The sequence below is a fragment of the Onychostoma macrolepis genome, chromosome 02 (assembly GCF_012432095.1).
Source record: "Onychostoma macrolepis isolate SWU-2019 chromosome 02, ASM1243209v1, whole genome shotgun sequence".
Taxonomy (NCBI): Eukaryota; Metazoa; Chordata; class Actinopteri; order Cypriniformes; family Cyprinidae; genus Onychostoma; species Onychostoma macrolepis.
In genome coordinates, this window is record NC_081156.1 from 10,272,411 (window position 1) to 10,291,800 (window position 19,390).

Consider the following 19,390-nt stretch of genomic DNA (forward strand, 5'->3'; position numbering starts at 1 on the left):
TAGCCTGTTTAAGCTCTTCAGTGTGTCAGTGTTTACTGCGGATAGCAAACATTACTGTCAAATAAAGCAGCAGAAACACATCCACATGAACTCATGTGAACTCAAGAACAGCAGCACACCACACGGAGGATCACATTCTCATGATAGCATTTCAGCTGTTCAGCTTTCCCACTCTTAGCGTCGGCTTTGTGTGTTTGTTCAAAGATTTTTCTCATTTATTGGACCTTCTTTATATCAATGTCTTGTGTTTTTATGTTTTGCATTTATAAAATATCTGCAATTAATTACATAATTAAAAACACATGCTATGAATTGGCATAACATACTAGCTTAATAAAGACAAATACCATCTTCAAAAAAAAAAAAAAAATGCATTTTGTTTAATGAAAATGTTTACCAATAAAGCAAGAGTAAACCCAGAGCTGAGGACACAAAACCTCAAACCACACTGTAAAAAAACATTTACGGTAAAAAACCAGCAGCTGTGATTGCCAGAATTCTAACATTTTACGGTTTTACGGTTTTAACTTAAATTTACAGTTAAATACCGTAATTTCATTAACTGATATAATGTTAATATACCAACCTATTGAAGTACTGAAATCTGTTTTGTACCTTTGTATTACACTGTTAACCACCAAATGCAGGTGCTGATGAGAAAGTCATGAACCAAAGCCCATCACAAGCAGCTTTTAAATAATAACATATATAGAATGTGCACGGTGTCATTCACACAAACACTAAACATCATCATGGTGAGACTCATTAAACTGAAATATGCAATAAACATTAATTTAACAACATTAGATGTAACATACAACCCTAATAAACATAACTGATAAGAAAAAACTAAGAAGAAACCTAGTTATTTCAAAGAAAAAACATCAAATTCAAACAAAATTTGAAATGCAATGCAGGGAATTCTAGGAACGTCAATTTACGGTTTTTCCTTGTAAATTGTACATTCTTTTTCACTTCCAAAAGCGGTATTTCACCGTAAAATTGTCTGAAATGTCTATTACAGTTTTTCACCATATATATTAGGGGAACTTACCGTTAACCATTTAACAGGTTTTTACCATTAAAATCACGGTCATTTTTAGTTAACTAAACTAACCAACCAACTAACAAACCAATAAACAAAAAACAAATAAACAAACCAAATGGTAACACTTTACAATAAGGTGTCATTTGTTAACATTAGTTAATGTATTAACTAACATGAACAAACAATAAACAATGCATTTATTACACTATTTATTAATCTTTGTTAATGAAAATACAGTTACTCATTGTTTATTCATGTTAGTTCACAGTGCATTAACTAATGTTAACAAACACAACTTGTGATTTTAATAATGCATTAGTAAATCCTGAAATGAACATTAACTAAGATTAATAAATGTTGTAGAAGTATTGTTCATTCTTAGTTCATGTTTACTAATGTTGTTAACTAATGTTAACTAATGAACCTTATAGTAAAGTGTTACCAACTAAATAAATAAATAAATGAAAATTTTAAAGTAATTATAAATAATTATAAATTATATGGTTCTAACATACACTGTCTAGTGCTACTTGGACACGTCATCAGTGAAGAACCCGAGGTCAACAGGTGTTTCGGGTCTTTAATCAACAGACACCCTCGCCCGGGCGACCCTACCGGGGGTGATCAGTCCCCAGCCTGTGTCCAAGTGGCATGCTACTCCACGGTTCACCCCTCCGGATCCACAGCCATCGTGAGGCTTTTTCGGCAGCCTGAGAGATGTTCTTTATGGCTCGTCTGCACAGCTGACCTTTAACTCCAAGGAGTTTGAGTGTTCGGAGCAACGACTGTCCAGCAAAGCCCCGGCAACCGACCTCCACTGGCTCACTGCGTGCTTTCCAGCCGCCGCTCCTGCACTCCTCCACCAACTCCGCATACTTGGCTCTCTTACGCTCATTTGCCTCCTCCAATCTGTCTTCTCAGGGGACAGTAAGCTCCACTATGACAACCTGCCTGGTCGACTCAGATGTTATCACCATATCTGGGCGGAGTGAAGTGGCCGTGATGTAATTCGGGAACTTGAGCTGCCTTCCCAGGTCCACTTGAAGGTGCCAGTCTCTTGCATTGGCGAGGAGCCCACCTGGGGAGCGTGGCTGCTGTTGTGCCTTCTCCCCAGCTCTGACAAAGGAGATGGTATGCTTGGAGGGATGCTGACTCTTACTGCTCTGAATCGCTGCGGTGATTGTATCTGCCAAAGCCCTGAGGACCTGATCATGGCGCCAGCGGTACCGCCCATCTCCCAAAGCCTTTGGACAGCAGCTGAGGATATGCTCCAGTGTGCCACTCCTTTGGCACAGTTGACATGCTGGTGAGTCTACCAAGCCCCATCGATGTAAGTTGGATGGACTGGGTAGAAGGTCATACACCGAACTGATGAGGAACTTGATGCGCAATGGTTCAGAGCTCCACAAATCTGCCCAGGTGATCTTGCGCTGCTCAACGTTCTCCCACCTTGTCCAGGCGCCTTGCTGTCGCATACCGACCATCTTGGTCAGGCGCTCTTCCTCCACCTCTGCCCGCACCTCATTCTGCACCAACTGACGCTTCTCCCTCCCTCTTGCTTTGTCGTAGCGTGGCTTGGAAAAACTGCCCAGGCTTGCACGTCCCACCGCCACGTTGCCAACCAAGACACCATGCTTCAGCCGCACCTCCGCTCTGCCCACCGCTTTTTGTGCTTGCCACTTCCTTCCCGTCTTAACGCTGATTCCAGCTGAGGAGACTTTGGCATCTGAGGAATCTCGATACATCAAGACCTCCCGGGCACGCGTGACCTTGAACTCCTCGGACAAGCTGCTGATGGGAAGCTGCAGCTTGGTGGACTGACCATAGAGGGCGATATTACTTAGGGACCGTGGGAGCCCTAACCACCTCCTGAGGAACTGGCTGATGGTTCTCTCCAGTGCTTCTACCGTTGTCATGGGTACCTCGTATACGAGAAGGGGCCAAAGAAGCCTCGGCAGGATTCCGTGCTGGTACATCCAGGTTTTATACTTTCCTGGAAGCCCTGACTTGTCGACTGCCGTGAGCCAGCTCGCCACGTCGTTCCTGGTTTGTTGGAGAGCGGCTGAGGCCTTCAGGGAGCTGTCAAAGATCTTCCCCAAGCTCTTGACTGGTCTTTCTGTTACTGATGGAATTTGTGACCCCTCCAGGGTAAAACGAAACCGGTCGACCACTTTGCCTTTCTTTAAGACCAGGGACCTGGATTTGACTGGCTTAAAACTCATCCTTGCCCATAGGATGAGACGTTGGAGCCCCTGAAGAAGCCATCTGCACCCTGGAACTGAAGCTGTTGTCACAGTTAGGTCATCCATAAAGGCTCTTATAGGTGGCTGCCGAGTACCAGATTTAGACATGGGGCCTCTACATTCCACCTCTGCTGATTTGACGATCATGTTCATGGCTAGAGCAAAGAGTGGTACCGAGATTGTGCAGCCGGTAATGATGCCCTTCTCTAGTCGTTGCCAGGCGGATGTTACCGTTCCTGATGAAACTCTCAATCTGAAACTATTGTAGTAGTCCAGAATGAGGTTGCGGATTGCCTCTGGCACATGATGTCTTGCCAAAGCTTCTTTGACCAGCTTGTGGGGAATAGACCCATAGGCATTAGTAAGATCCAGCCAGAGTACAGCAAGGTCTCCTCTGTTCTCCTTTGCCTCCCGGATCAACTGGCTCACCACTCCTGTGTGTACTGGCTCACTGCGTGCTTTCCAGCCGCTCTTGCATTTATAAATTATAATTATAAATTATAATTATAAATTATATGGTTCTAACATACACTGTCTAGTGCTACTTGGACACGTCATCAGTGAAGAACCCGAGGTCAACAGGTGTTTCGGTCTTTAATCAACAGACACCGCCGGGCGACCCTACCGGGGTGATCAGTCCCCAGCCTGTGTCCAAGTGGCATGCTACTCCACGGTTCACCCTCCGGATCCACAGCCATCGTGAGGCTTTTTCGGCAGCCTGAGAGATGTTCTTTATGGCTCGTCTGCACAGCTGACCTTTAACTCCAAGGAGTTTGAGTGTTCGAGCAACGACTGTCCAGCAAAGCCCGGCAACCGACCTCCACTGGCTCACTGCGTGCTTTCCAGCCGCCGCTCCTGCACTCCTCCACCAACTCCGCATACTTGGCTCTCTTACGCTCATTTGCCTCCTCCAATCTGTCTTCCCAGGGGACAGTAAGCTCCACTATGACCACCTGCCTGGTCGACTCAGATGTTATCACCATGTCTGGGCGGAGTGAAGTGGCCGTGATGTAATTCGGGAACTTGAGCTGCCTTCCCAGGTCCACTTGAAGGTGCCAGTCTCTTGCATTGGCGAGAGCCCACCTGGGGAGCGTGGCTGCTGTTGTGCCTTCTCCCAGCTCTGACAAAGGAGATGGTATGCTTGGAGGATGCTGACTCTTACTGCTCTGAATCGCTGCGGTGATTGTATCTGCCAAAGCCCTGAGGACCTGATCATGGCGCCAGCGGTACCGCCCATCTCCCAAAGCCTTTGGACAGCAGCTGAGGATATGCTCCAGTGTGCCACTCCTTTGGCACAGTTGACATGCTGGTGAGTCTACCAAGCCCCATCGATGTAAGTTGGATGGACTGGGTAGAAGGTCATACACCGAACTGATGAGGAACTTGATGCGCAATGGTTCAGAGCTCCACAAATCTGCCCAGGTGATCTTGCGCTGCTCAACGTTCTCCCACCTTGTCCAGGCGCCTTGCTGTCGCATACCGACCATCTTGGTCAGGCGCTCTTCCTCCACCTCTGCCCGCACCTCATTCTGCACCAACTGACGCTTCTCCTCCCTCTTGCTTTGTCATAGCGTGGCTTGGAAAAACTGCCCAGGCCTGCACGTCCCACCGCCACGTTGCCAACCAAGACACCATGCTTCAGCCGCACCTCCGCTCTGTCCACCGCTTTTTGTGCTTGCCACTTCCTTCCCGTCTTAACGCTGATTCCAGCTGAGGAGACTTTGGCATCTGAGGAATCTCGATACATCAAGACCTCCCGGGCACGCGTGACCTTGAACTCCTCGGACAAGCTGCTGATGGGAAGCTGCAGCTTGGTGGACTGACCATAGAGGGCGATATTACTTAGGGACCGTGGGAGCCCTAACCACCTCCTGAGGAACTGGCTGATGGTTCTCTCCAGTGCTTCTACCGTTGTCATGGGTACCTCGTATACGAGAAGGGGCCAAAGAAGCCTCGGCAGGATTCCGTGCTGGTACATCCAGGTTTTATACTTTCCTGGAAGCCCTGACTTGTCGACTGCCGTGAGCCAGCTCGCCACGTCGCCACGTCGTTCCTGGTTTGTTGGAGAGCGGCTGAGGCCTTCAGGGAGCTGTCAAAGATCTTCCCCAAGCTCTTGACTGGTCTTTCTGTTACTGATGGAATTTGTGACCCCTCCAGGGTAAAACGAAACCGGTCAACCACTTTGCCTTTCTTTAAGACCAGGGACCTGGATTTGACTGGCTTAAAACTCATCCTTGCCCATAGGATGAGACGTTGGAGCCCCTGAAGAAGCCATCTGCACCCTGGAACTGAAGCTGTTGTCACAGTTAGGTCATCCATAAAGGCTCTTATAGGTGGCTGCCGAGTACCAGATTTAGACATGGGGCCTCTACATTCCACCTCTGCTGATTTGACGATCATGTTCATGGCTAGAGCAAAGAGTGGTACCGAGATTGTGCAGCCGGTAATGATGCCCTTCTCTAGTCGTTGCCAGGCGGATGTTACCGTTCCTGATGAAACTCTCAATCTGAAACTATTGTAGTAGTCCAGAATGAGGTTGCGGATTGCCTCTGGCACATGATGTCTTGCCAAAGCTTCTTTGACCAGCTTGTGGGGAATAGACCCATAGGCATTAGTAAGATCCAGCCAGAGTACAGCAAGGTCTCCTCTGTTCTCCTTTGCCTCCCGGATCAACTGGCTCACCACTCCTGTGTGTACTGGCTCACTGCGTGCTTTCCAGCCGCCGCTCTTGCATTTATAAATTATAATTATAAATTATAAATAAGATACTGTAAAATAATTTTTTTTAAAAACACACATTTTATTTCAAGTAGTTACCAACGCGACATTTCTCATTTTTATTTAGTTTAACATGATGTTCTAAAATAACTAAAATTGAAATTAAAATTAAAAACTATATATACATTTAAAAATAAGAGGTCTTATCACAGATAGTTCCGGCTGAGAAACAAAAATCACAACAAGAACAACAACAAACAACGACTCCCTGAACATGACTGAAACACACAGGCTTATATACACAGAGAACACAGGATAATTAATTACAGGTGTGTCTAATCACGGTAACCATAGTAACTAACAAGACAAGGAGAGACAGAAAACAAACACAGGAAGGAAGCATGAACCAAAAAGAACACAAAACAAACAAACTAAGAATACATTTCAACATTAAATTCCTTACAAAACACAAGACACAGAACAGGCATCATGAAACAAAAACGTATAAAAATAAGCATCCAGACAGGTTTGAATATACTGTAATGAAAATGAAAGTCCATCAGATTGCACCAAATGACTGTGATCCTCCTGACGTCTTTTTCTTTTACTCCTGTTTTATTATGTATAGACTAATAACTTTGAAATAATCATACAAACATGTGAGATGGTTAGATGTGTTAATAGCGTATATGCAGTCTTGTGTTGATGATGGGTTCATGTATATCTGCCTCCACTGTAAAAATCATCAGGAGCTTAAAGCATCAAAAATACTGAACTGATTTATATGAATGTATTAAAAATAACTTAAAGTCTATCTAATTTAGCATGATCAGGATATATAGCACATATGAGAACTCTAGCAGTGTTTGTGTCTGTGTGCAGCTCAGGGAAGAGCGTCTCTATGATTTACAGCAGAACCTCATCCCACCGACACCTGCTCTCTATCGCTCCTCAAACTCATCTCAGCATCTGGTAGAGGCATCACACCAGCTCTGAAATCACTGACATTCTTATTCATCAAGCTATCTTCATTACATAACATGCTGTAAAACACAGCCTTCAACTACGAATGTTTGTTCCGGGGACTCTTACAGTTTATTTCAGTTGCTAACGAGCATTGTTCAATACTGAAGCCCCTTTTTCAAAACCGTTCACACATTCAACGATACAGAAGTCTGTGTGGACCAAACTGTGAAACATTGTTCATTGCTTTCAGACAAAATGCATGCAATGACCACATTTTTCAAAATCCACAAACACTTTTGTTATTCATACTCCACAACCTGCAAAACACTATACATTTTCAGCACATTTTTCAAATGCTAACAAACTGCTTTCAAAACTGATAGAAGCACATTCAAATCAGAACGATGGCAAAAACAAAAATCTTAGTAGAATATTTATTATGAAATTGATTAATAATTATTCCAAACACAACTAAATGCAATTTCAACTGAAAGGCAAGCCAGATGTCCTATTGTTAGTACTTTCTTCTTCTTCTTCTTCTTTCTTTCTTTCTTTCTTTTTTTGGTTATCTTTTGATAAAAGGATGACTTCGGAATGATTTTGTTTGGAAACATGGATCAAGGAAGACACATCGGTGGGGAAGAAGAGTGTCAGAGAGACGGAGGACTAGAAGCCTCACAGTACTGAACATCCATCCATCTACTCCACACATCTTCCCAGCGCTTGTCCTATGAAGGGTCAGGAGGCTGGACGACCCCCTGGACAGATGGCCAGTCCATCACACACATTCATCTTCACACTCACTACAGTTTCCAGGTCACCTGTCCTGTGTGTCTCTGGATTGTGGGAGAAACCCAGAGGAAACCAGCATCAACACAGAGAGAGAGAACATACACACTCCTGCAGCAGCTGGACTCAATACTGCACACACACCTTGTTACACTAGACTGAAGATGGCTTTTTGTAATTATTACTTCAGAATTAATTTTTATTATTATTATTTTATATGAATATTTTTCTCAACTTTTTATATTTATTTTATGTGGTTTTATTTTTCACAAATAAATCTTGATGGGTTTTGTTTTTGGTATGTGAAGATACAGTAAAGGGGGGGAATGCTGTTTTCTCCTTCATTCTTTGTGCTGTAATACAGTCAGTAAAATGAAACAATGTTATTCTTATCCTATGAAGAAATACTTATGTGACAAATCATTCAAACTTCAAAGATATAAGTTGATAGTTTATGTAATGCTCCCTGTTGTTAGTGTTTTTTACATCAGTGTGTTATGAATGAAATGTTTTCTGAATGAGAATCGTTCACAGTGTTATGATGAAACAAGCTTATTTTGAGACATATATGAAGTGTTTTGTTGGTCTGAGTGAGTTTTGGAGGCGAGATCAACTGTTTGGTCAAGATTCGTGTTTGTAATGCAGACTGTGAACAGTTTTGAAAATGTGGCTTCAGTATTGAACAATGCTTATTAGCAACTGAAAAAACAAACCAACAACAACACAAAAAACTGTAAGAGTTGGTTAGATTGATGATTGATAGAAGAAAACAAAGCAACTAAATCCAAAAAGCAAACAGCTCAAGGTGTATTATACAACCAACAAAAGAAAAGTGACAAAGTGACACCATATATACAGTATACAATATACGCAATTTTGTGTGTGTGCATGTTTGTCTGTAATGTCCAATATACAAATGTGTGAAAGCCTTTATGTGTGTGTGTGTGTGTGCGCGTATGTGTGCGTGCGTGCGTGTGTGTGTGTGTGCGCGTATGCGTGTGTGTGTGCGTGTGTGTGTGTGTGTGTGTGCGTGTGTGTGTGTGTGCGTGCGTGCGTGCGTGTGTGTGTGTGCGCGTATGCGTGTGTGTGCGTGCGTGCGTGTGTGTGCGTGCGTGTGTGCGTGTGTGTGTGTGCGTGTGTGTGTGTGCGTGTGTGTGCGTGTGTGCGTGCGTGCGTGTGTGTGTGTGTGCGTGCGTGTGTGTGCGCGTGCGTGCGTGTGTGTGTGTGTGTGCGTGTGTGTGTGTGTGTGTGTGTGTGTGTGAGATTGGTCACACGCGATATCATCACAAGAGTCTGTGAGCTCGAAGGAACAGCGCTGTCTGTGAATCCTCAAGAATCCTCAAGAAAATCTAATCTATAATATTTTGTATTTTTAAATAATTTTACTTATTCATAATTAAATTTGACTTATGCATTCTTTTTTTTTTTCTTTTTCTTTTTGGAAGGTGCAGTAGAAGGTATTTTGAAGGATGTTTCAAAACATCTCTTATGTTCTGCAGAAAGTCATCCAGGTTTGAAGTGAAATGATGACTGATGATCATTTTTGGCTGATTAACCCTTTAGGATGTCTGGCGTGGTTTATATCTCTGCGATGGACAGAAAGTCACACGTTCACCTTCATCTCAGGCTCATATATGTGAACTCATCAGCTGATCTTTACACACTACAGTTGCATGTTATTTCATTTTTTCCTAAGTGGATAATGATACATTGTCATGAAATGTATGAACCATGTGAAAACACACACACACACGCACACAGAAATCACTGCACTCACACTCACAAATCATAGTTTACAGTTTAAACCTGTGGTTTAGTTTGGCTAAAAGCAAATAACACTCACATAGAAAAAGAAAGAAAGAAAGAAAAGTAACAATTATGTTGTTTAAATAGTGTTTTACTGAATTTACACAAATTATTGTGGGATTATTTATTTAATAATAATAACAATAATGACCTACATTTGTTATGTTTTTTATAATAAATACTTTATATTAATATGTCTTATCTATGGAAAAATAAATATATTAAACCAACATTTTAATTTAATTTAAATAAGATTAAAGTTAAACTAAACCATAAATATGACTTCAGAATTCAGTTCAGCTCTGTTTCATTCAGCTGATATAGTCTGAACCGTTGCTTTCACACCTGTCAGATTTTACTCAAGAAGAATAAGGTGAACATCCAAACTAATGAACGCCACGAAACATCAGACGCGTACTGAACACTGATGAATCTTCTTTTATTATCTTGTGTTTCCTGAATGATGTACAGTGTTAATTACTCCTTATTTATTTATTTATTTATTGTTTGTTAAATTATGGGGCATGCGTCTATACTTCAGATTTTTATGATTTGCAGTATAAGTGAGCACTAATGAAGATCAGCAGAATGAACACACACACACACTCATGCTTTGATTTCGTGTCATGTTTTCTGCATCAGCTGTCCTCAGATACTCAGATCAACATGGTATTGCTCTTGGTGTCTCTGTCCAATGAAAGCCACTGACTGACATGGCAAAAAATGAAAATATAAATAAAATATTTTCTATTTACCTTCAAATACATTGCAAAATGTACTTGAAGGGGCAAAAAAGTGAAAACAAACAAACAAACAAACACTTCCGGTATAAAAATACTTTTCTGTTGGGTTTATATTGCAGATCATTCTGCAGCCTCTGTTTAGCAACAGAAATCATTCATATGCAACAGAGGGAATAAAACAGACTCGTCTGCGTTCATGTCACGTGTTTCACACTGCTGCAGTGACAGCTCTATTTATAGCATCTCTTAAGTGCATCACTTGAACCTGTTGATCTGATTTTTCAGGAGAGACGAGGCAGGTGTAAGAACAGGTAACAATCGCAGTCTGACACAGACACAGTGTGCTCATACACCTGAACACATATCAGTATCATATCAGCGACTGAGCTTCATGAGTGAGCGATGAAGCCTCTGGATCATCAGTGCAGAAATACCTGCTGAAAGCTTCTGCTTGAACACTGGGTTTGTAGACAAATAGTGAGGATTTCAGCACAAAACTGACTTTTGGTTTTAATGAACCCACTGTTGCTGCTGCAGAGCTTCATCTTGTGTGATTTTCACATGACTGCACTATTATTACAACACATGGAAAGAGTCTTAATGCACAATCAGTGCAAACGTTTAACAGGTGTAGTCTCATCATGGTTTAATAACAAAACAGATTATTACATGTTGAGAAATATATAACAGGTAACACTTTATTTTAAAGCTACGTAGTTACACGTTACATGAACTTTAATGACAATAAATGATGCATAATCACAGGCAACTAATCCTAAACCAACCAAAGTCTATTAATCACATGTAGTTCATCAGAATTGCTTTAACAAATGTCACCTTAAAATGAAGTGTAACCTGTGCTGATATAGATGCTATATTATAAATCATCAAATTACCATTTATCTGATCTGAAGTCATGGTGAATTAAACAACATACTGTGACACTAAATTATTAATTTATTTTCACATATTTGTGACCCTGCAGCACAAAAGCAGTCATAAGCAGCACAGCTATATTTGTAGCAATAGCCAACAATACATTATATGGGTCAAAATTATACATTTTTCTTTTATGCCAAAAATCATTAGCATATTAAGTAAAGAGTTGATTTTTTTTTTGTTTTGTTTTGTTTTGGGTTTTTTTTGCATACTCAGATTCCAGATTTTCAAATAGTTGTATCTCCGCCAAATGTTGTCCTATCATAACAAGCTTATTGATTCAGCTTTCAGATGATGCATAAATCTCAATTTCGAAAAATGTACCCTTATGACTGGTTCTGTGGTCCAGGGTTACATTTATTGATTTATTTTTGGTAACACCTTGTTTTACTTGCACTTTAAATGTAATAATAAAAATGTTAAATCTTGATTTATTGTCATTGGGTCAAGGATGGAGACGATGAAACTGAAATCATGTAGGTCATCAATTCTGAATGATCGCTAGTGCAAACATATCCTAATGCATTTCTTTTCCGAATGGCATGCAGTGATTTACATTCTTCACGTGTCAGTTTTGCAGAAGCTCAGCGCGTCAGACGCGCGCTCCTCGGAGATCAGCAGAATTATCGCGGCGCGCAGCGCGCAGGCGTGATCCAGTCTGAGCCGCACGAGCTGGAGGCCAGTCGCTCGTGCAGCTCGTCTCTTCCGTCTCCTGAGCTCCACCTCTCCCGCCGGACATGCCCTCCGGACCCCGGCGACCCTCCGCGCCTCTGCCCGGCGCGTGAATGGCCCTCCCGCCATGGACGAAACGCCGTTCCAGAAAGTCAAGACGCGGCGCAGGAGGAGCCACTGCCCGCCAGGGGTCATCGCCTGCGAGGACGAGTTCGACTGCAAGGAGCTCGAGTCGCTCTTCCACAGCTACAGCCTGAAGCTGGAGCAGACGCGCACGCTGGCGGCGCTGACGGTGCTCGTGCTGCTGGCGTCCAGCCTCAGCCTGCTGGAGCTGCTGCTGTCCGGCTCAAGCCTCACCGTCGCCAAGGGCTCGTACCCGGTGCACTCCGTCGTCTTCGTCTTGCTCTTCATCGTCACCAATGTCAAGTACCTGCGTGCGATCCAGCTGCAGCAGATCGCTCACCTGAGCCTGCTCTTCTGCTTCAGCTTCTCGCTGCTGTGCTGCCCGTTCCCGCACGCGTCCGCGACTCCGGAGCACGGCGTGTGGCAGCTGCTGCTGCTGACGTTCGTGGCGTACGCGCTGCTGCCGGTGCGCACGCTGCTCGCGCTGCTGTTCGGTGTGCTGGTGTCCGTGGCGCACGCTATCGTCACGGCGACGTCGGTGACGGCGAAGACGCAGCGGCTGTGGAGAGCGGTGAGTTCAGCACTGGACGAGCAGTCACACAGAGAGCGAGCAGACTCACACATGTGTCCCTGGAGCACAGAAGCAGTCATAAGCAGCACAGGTATATTTGTAGCAATAGCCAACAATACATTGTATGGGTCAAAATTATACATTTTTATTTTATAAAAAATCATTAGGATATTAAATAAAGACCATGTTCCATGAATATATTTTGTAAATTTCCTACTGTAAATATATCAAAACTTCATTTTTGATTAGTAATATGCATTGCTAAGAACTTCATTTGGACAACTTTAAAGGTGATTTTCTCAATATTTAGATTTTTTTGCACCCTCAGATTCCAGATTTTCAAATAGTTGTATCTCAGACAAATATTGTCTGATCCTAACAAACCATACATCAATGGAAAGATTATTTATTCATTCTCTTATGTATAAATCTGTTTCTAAAAACTGACCCTTATGACTGGTTTTGTGCTCCAGGGTCACATTTACACACACCTAACCCTCATAATTCATTAAAAACTGTGTACTATTTTCAGCACTGGACAGCGATCAGTCACACAGAGAGTGTTCAGACTCATATATAAAGTTGAAGTCAAAAGTTTACATACACCTTGCAGAATCTGCAAAAGGTTAATTATTTTACCAAAATAAGAGGGATCATGCAAAATGCATGTTATTGTTTATTTAGTACTGACCTGAATAAGATATTTCACATAAAAGATGTTTACATATAGTCCACAAGAGAAAATAATAGTTGAATTTATAAAAATGACCACATCTGCTGTTCTTCAGAAAAATCCTTCAGCTCCCACAAATTCTTTGGTTTTCAAGCATTTGTTGTGTATTTGAACCCTTTCCAACAATGTTGATGGTTTTGTGATCCATCTTTTCATTCTGAGGGACTCATATGCAACTATTACAGAAGGTTCAAACGCTCACTGATGCTCCAGAAGGAAAAAACATGTATTAAGAAGGGGGTGGCATGACTGTTCAACAGAATGAAGATGTGTACATTTTTCTTATTTTGCCTAAATATCATGTTGTTTTAATTTAGTACTGTCCTTCAGAAGCTACAGAAGATACTTGCATGTTTCCCAGAAGACAAAATAAGTTAAATTTACCTTGATCTTCAAAAGTTTTCACCCCGGCTCTTAATGCATCGTTTTTTTAACCTAATCCTCACAATGCATTCAAAACTATGTTTGAATTCTTACTTACTATAAAACAGTCATGGCATAATATTTTTCAACTAAAAGCACATACATTTTTATTATTAATTAAAAAACTGAGAAATTCTTTGAAATTTCAGATTACACATGAATCCCCCCCCCCACCACCACCACCACACACACAAAGGCACACACTGGACATTCCATAGACGTAATGGTTTTAATTAACTTTTTTTTTTTTTTTCTCCAAACAACAAAAATATTACTCTGAAAAGTTTTCAAACAAAAGAAATTCATTTTAATTGCATACAATTTCACTTTCAGACAAGGAGTGGTAAGTTTTTCATGCTGCTGTGCTGCAGGCGACATATTCACGTTGATAAACACAATTTAGTCCCAAGTGTGTGTGAGATATGGGGAAAAGGGTAAACATATATATTACAAAAGATTTTTTGACACTAGTATTACTTCATAGATAATTTTACAAACAAGTATTTTTGACACCTAATGGTGCTCCATACATAACCGGGTCAAAATGACCCAAACGTGACACGTGTAACATGTTTTTTAAATGGTTATTTAAAAAAAAAAAAGTGTATTTTGAGTGTTTTAAAGCATTTGCAAAGGTTCATTCACTTACTTAAAACTATGTTTTTTGTTTTTTTAATATAATTTTTTATGTATGTCTTCCAGGTCAAAATGTACTTGAACGCATGATGAGGGTTAAGAGCAGAGATGTGCTGGAATAGTTTCTACCTCATGTCACACACAAAATGACTGTTAACTTGAGCAGATGTTACTGAATTATAATTCAGATTAATCAGTGGAATAATTACTAAAAATAATAAAATAGGTGCCGAAGCTATCTGAACAACAGAAAAAAAGAAAAAAAGAATATCTAAAGAATAGGGCATTACATCATTAATGCTTTCTAGAAACTTTACAAATCATCCAAAACGTATGTTGTTCATTTAGCGTGTTCTCTTTTCTAAAACACATCCATTTGATCCAATGATGAACCTCAGGTTAACAAACACTTAAAAATGCATTTTGAAGTTGTAAATGAAACAAAGATTATCGGAGGACATTTTACAAGAAAATGCTATTTCAGTCTTTATACTGCGATTCAAAAATTGATTCAAAGTAAATCCTACACCAGGATTTTTCAGTGTACCTCACATTGTGAGAAGAGGTTAGGAACAAGATATTTCTGCATCAATCTGTTTAAAACAGGAGGCGAATCACTCCATGCAGTTAATCTGTATGAGTAACATCTTCTCTATTTCACATTAAGCAGAAAATCTAAACCTATATTAATTAATCTCAGAGTATAATAACTACATAATTACCTCATGTTTTGCTGTTTGTTTGTTTGGTCGTAATCAGACGGATTTTAAACAGAAATATGGTTACTATCAATCTCCTTTCAGAAAGGTTAATCTGTAATAATATCTGTTGAGTGTGTTTGATTAGGGTGCAGGGCAGAATGGAACAGGTCAGTTTAACACGAGCATTAAAGTTGAGCCGTAGAGCTGATTCAGCTCAAATACAGTTTATGACAATAAGAATGCAGCTATAGTGATTGTACCCTTTACTATCAAGTACCTCAAGACATCGAGAGATTCTTTGAATTACAAACTGTAGGAAGACACACAGAACACATGCAAGAGGAGTAAGCTTGCTGCATGTTCATATGTCAAATATTAGTTATGGATGATGTTCTGACAGACAGACGGTCGTCACACACTGTCCTGCACCGTCCAGAGTGTGTTTGGGGTCCAGAGACCAGAGACCAGCTGCAGAGCGGCTCTATGTAGGACGCCTCTGAACAGAGACCAGACACACTTCTGAAGCTATTTTAGCTATTTTAGCACAGAAACGAAGAAGACACTCCGTACAGATGATCCGGACAGGAGTCTCAGACTGTGTTAGGTGTGGAGTTAGAGTTAGAGACCAGCATCTATCTATATATATAAAAATATATATGGGTCACGCCAATTTATAAAAAGAAAAAATAGTGTCGCTCTTAAAAAAGTTTGAAAACCACTGATTTATTTCACACTCAGTTTCACTCTGAAACGTTTAAGAGCACAGTTTATGAAAGATAAACAAACATAAACGTAATGTGTGTTAAGTTGTGGTCAGCAAAATGCATTAATTGCACTATTCACGGTAACACTTTAGTTTAGGGACCAACTCTCACTATTAACTAGTTGCTTTTTAGCATGCATATTAACAGCATCTTGGCTGTTTATTAGTATGTATAAAGCATATATATTCCATTCACACAGAACACATTTTGCTTTGAAAAATCTGAAAAAGATGTGAGATGTGAGTGCAACGGTCAGAGATGTTCATCTAGCACAGGGGTGTCAAACTCAGTTCCTGGAGGGCCGCAGCCCTGCAGAGTTTAACACACTCACCATGTAGTTTTCAACTGAGCCTGAAGGATGTGATTAGCTGGATCAGGTGTGTTTAATTAGGGTTGGAGCTAAACTCTGCAGGGCTGTGGCCCTCCAGGAATTGAGTTTGAGACCCCTGATCTAGCACAAGTTTACATAGGAAAAAAATGGAAAAGAATGGATGAACATGTTCCATGTGAAGTCAGAAGACACTTCTCTCTCCTCTAATCACTTCAGTTCTGTTGGTCCATTTGTATGTAAATCAGTGAGTTTTCAGCATGTGAGAAAGAGAGAGACTGTAAGGCTGGCTAAATAAAGGCTCTGCATGTGCGCGTGTCCTCTGACGAATCTAATCCAATAAAGAACAGATATACTCATGTCCCTGAACCCAAACCAGCTCTGTCCTCGCTGAAGAGGACAAACACATGTCAGAAGAGGGACTAGACAAACTACAGCACTCCTACTGTGTTCACATCGAGCTCCGCTGACACTAGCACACAAACTTCATAAAACTGGACTAGTGTCAGAACGGCTGTGATGGAAATGAAAGTCCAGCTGCAATGTAAAAACTCTTTCTAGTGGAAAGTCATGTATGCTGTAAACACAATTAAACTACATCCATCAGTCATATTCTACACTCTAAAAATGCTGGGTTAAAAACAACCCAAGTTGGGTTAAATATAGACAAACCCAGTGACTGGGTTGTTTACCCCAATGTTTAACCCAACCTGCTGGATGGTTTTATTTAACTCGACTTTGTTTTAAAATTACTATATTTCTTGCTTAAAATGAACCCAAAATAGGTTGGAAATTAACATATATTAATATGTTTTATAAATGAACATTTATTACTAAGTTTTAATAAATAATAATTAATTAATAAATATTTATTAACCCCTTAAAGGGTTATTTCACCCAAAAATGGAAATTAGCCCATGTTTTACCTTCAAAGCATCCTAAGTGTATATGACTTTCTTCTTTCAGATGAATCCAATCGGAGTTATATAATTAGTTTTTTTTTCTCCCTTGCTCTTCCAAGCCTTAGAATGGGAGTAGGTGGGTGTTTCTGTTCAACAGTCCAAAAGTAATCAAATAAAGCGCATCCATAATAAAACGTGCCTCACATGGCTCCAGGGGTGAATAAAAGCCTTCTGTAGTGAATCCATGCGTTTTTGTAAGAAAAATATCCATATTTAAAACATTATAAACACTTTTTTCTCACTTCATTAAACATATTAATATAACTTCGAGTGGATTCATCTGAAAGAAAAAAGTTATATACACATAGGATTCTTTGAGGGTAAGTAAAACATGGGCAAATTTAAATTTTTGGGTGAACTAAATTGCTTGTTAAGAAATATTCACTTTTTGATTATTACAAATGCCTCTAGTAGTTAACTGTCTGATTTTTAATTTCCATCCTTTGGGTTAATTTTGAACCAGCCATATACTACTTTTTAATCAATAGTTGAGTTAAATAAACAAACATTTAACCCAACCAATAGCTGGGTTTGTTTTTAACCCAGCATTTTTTAGAGTGTGCTATAGCCGTACAGACAGTAGCGATCAATGGTCATCATTTATATTATCCTGTGAGCATGTATTGTCGTTCAGTATGTGGTTTCAGCTGTAGTGTTTGTGTTTTCCAGCTGGTTGCGAACACGCTGCTCTTCACCGGAGTGAATCTGTCGGGTCTGTTCGTTCGGATCCTGACGGAGAGAGTGCAGCGCAAAGCCTTCCTGCAGGCCCGAAACTGCATCGAGGAGAGACTGCGCATGGAGGACGAGAACGAGAAACAGGTCACGGTCATAAGATATACAATAAACACAATCAAAACCTCACTGTAAAGAAATAGAACTGCACTTTAAAAACACTGTTTCAAAAAAACCCCCAAAAAAAACATGCAACAGTTTGCATCAATCTTTTTGAGTTATAACAACTAATGAAATATTCCAACCAAGTTAGTATAACTTAATTTATAATATATATATATATATATATATATACATTTTTTTTTTTTTTTTTCAGTTCATTACTCATAAGAGCTATGTTGATCTAACCGAGTGATGCCATTGGAACCAATTAATCTGGTTCTGGTAGTTCCGGTAAACTGCCAAACATAGCAGCATTGAATAGCAGGTCATTCACTTCACTAACAATGCATCCATTTCAATATTTATTCTCCTTATCCAGTCCTAATGCAAAGCATGCTTGGAACTTGAAATCCACTGGCCACTTTACAAAGCTATCAAGACAATTTAATTAAGTTACTAACTTATTTATTTAAAAACCAATCAACAAAGTAGTTTAAGTTTGAATTACAGACAATACTAAGTTAATGTAATGATCAACAATATTATTTCAACAGAACTGTTTTCAGCTTATAATGTTTAATTAAATCAGTAAATTAGAATTTGTAAACTTGCAAACATGCAATGATTTAATTTTTGGTAACAGGTCCCATGAATATCATTGTAGAGTGTAAAATATGAATTTAATTTCTTGAGAAAGGTTTGTTTTGATGCTCTTGCTGTCTCATGTGTCTCTGATGATGGTGGGGATGATGATGATTGCACATGTGCAGGAGCGTCTGCTGATGAGTCTGCTGCCCAGAAACGTGGCCATGGAGATGAAGGAGGACTTCCTGAAACCTCCAGAGAGGATCTTCCACAAGATTTACATCCAACGGCACGACAACGTCAGGTAACACCGACTGATACGCTCCATTTCTACTGTCTGTGTAAATGCAATGGTTTTCTGTGAGTAAAGGAAATGCTTCAGCGGCTGTAATGATCACAGATGCTGTCTGAGAGAGAATCTTGATCAGGAGTGATTTTTAATTTCATTCATCAGTACACAGTCAAACAAGTCTAATCAAACGAATCTAATGGAAAATCATGGTTTCCTGTTTAAACCTGTTTTGTTCAGTTTGGCCAAAAAACAACAACAATAACACTCACATAGAAACAAAAAACAGTTTTGTTCACAGCTTCACAGAAATAAACAGGAAAATAACAGAATCAGAAAATAAAAGCAAAATTAGTGTGTTAACACGGGTATTTAATTGTTCCAGTTTAACGGCGTTAAAAATATTGAACACAGTTAACACAGGGACGGGGCTAGTTAGCCACCCCACTCACAACTGCTGCTTCTGTCTCTTTTTTCTTGGCAGTAATTGTGTTTATTTAGACGCAGAACATCTTTA

General features: G+C 40.4%; 1 protein-coding gene and 2 pseudogenes across 3 annotated transcripts in view; 1 reads left to right on the plus strand and 2 right to left on the minus strand.

Annotated features, from left to right (window-relative positions):
- Nucleotides 1–1,672: 1,672 nt before the first annotated feature.
- Nucleotides 1,673–3,849, minus strand: LOC131522236 (uncharacterized; annotated as a pseudogene).
- A 75-nt stretch (nt 3,850–3,924) lies between these two features.
- Nucleotides 3,925–7,027, minus strand: LOC131522243 (uncharacterized; annotated as a pseudogene).
- A 4,898-nt stretch (nt 7,028–11,925) lies between these two features.
- adcy1b (adenylate cyclase 1b) overlaps nt 11,926–19,390 on the plus strand; it is a 63,666-nt gene continuing 56,201 nt past the window's right edge. For all 3 annotated transcript variants that reach the window (XR_009273646.1, XM_058793343.1, XM_058793353.1), the window contains exons 1-3: nt 11,926–12,618; nt 17,835–17,984; nt 18,770–18,888. Coding sequence is in view for 2 of the 3 variants with exons in the window: in XM_058793343.1 (XP_058649326.1) it covers nt 12,052–12,618; nt 17,835–17,984; nt 18,770–18,888 (836 nt within the window). In the remaining variant the exon portion in view is untranslated. The remainder of the gene's footprint in view (nt 12,619–17,834; nt 17,985–18,769; nt 18,889–19,390) is intronic.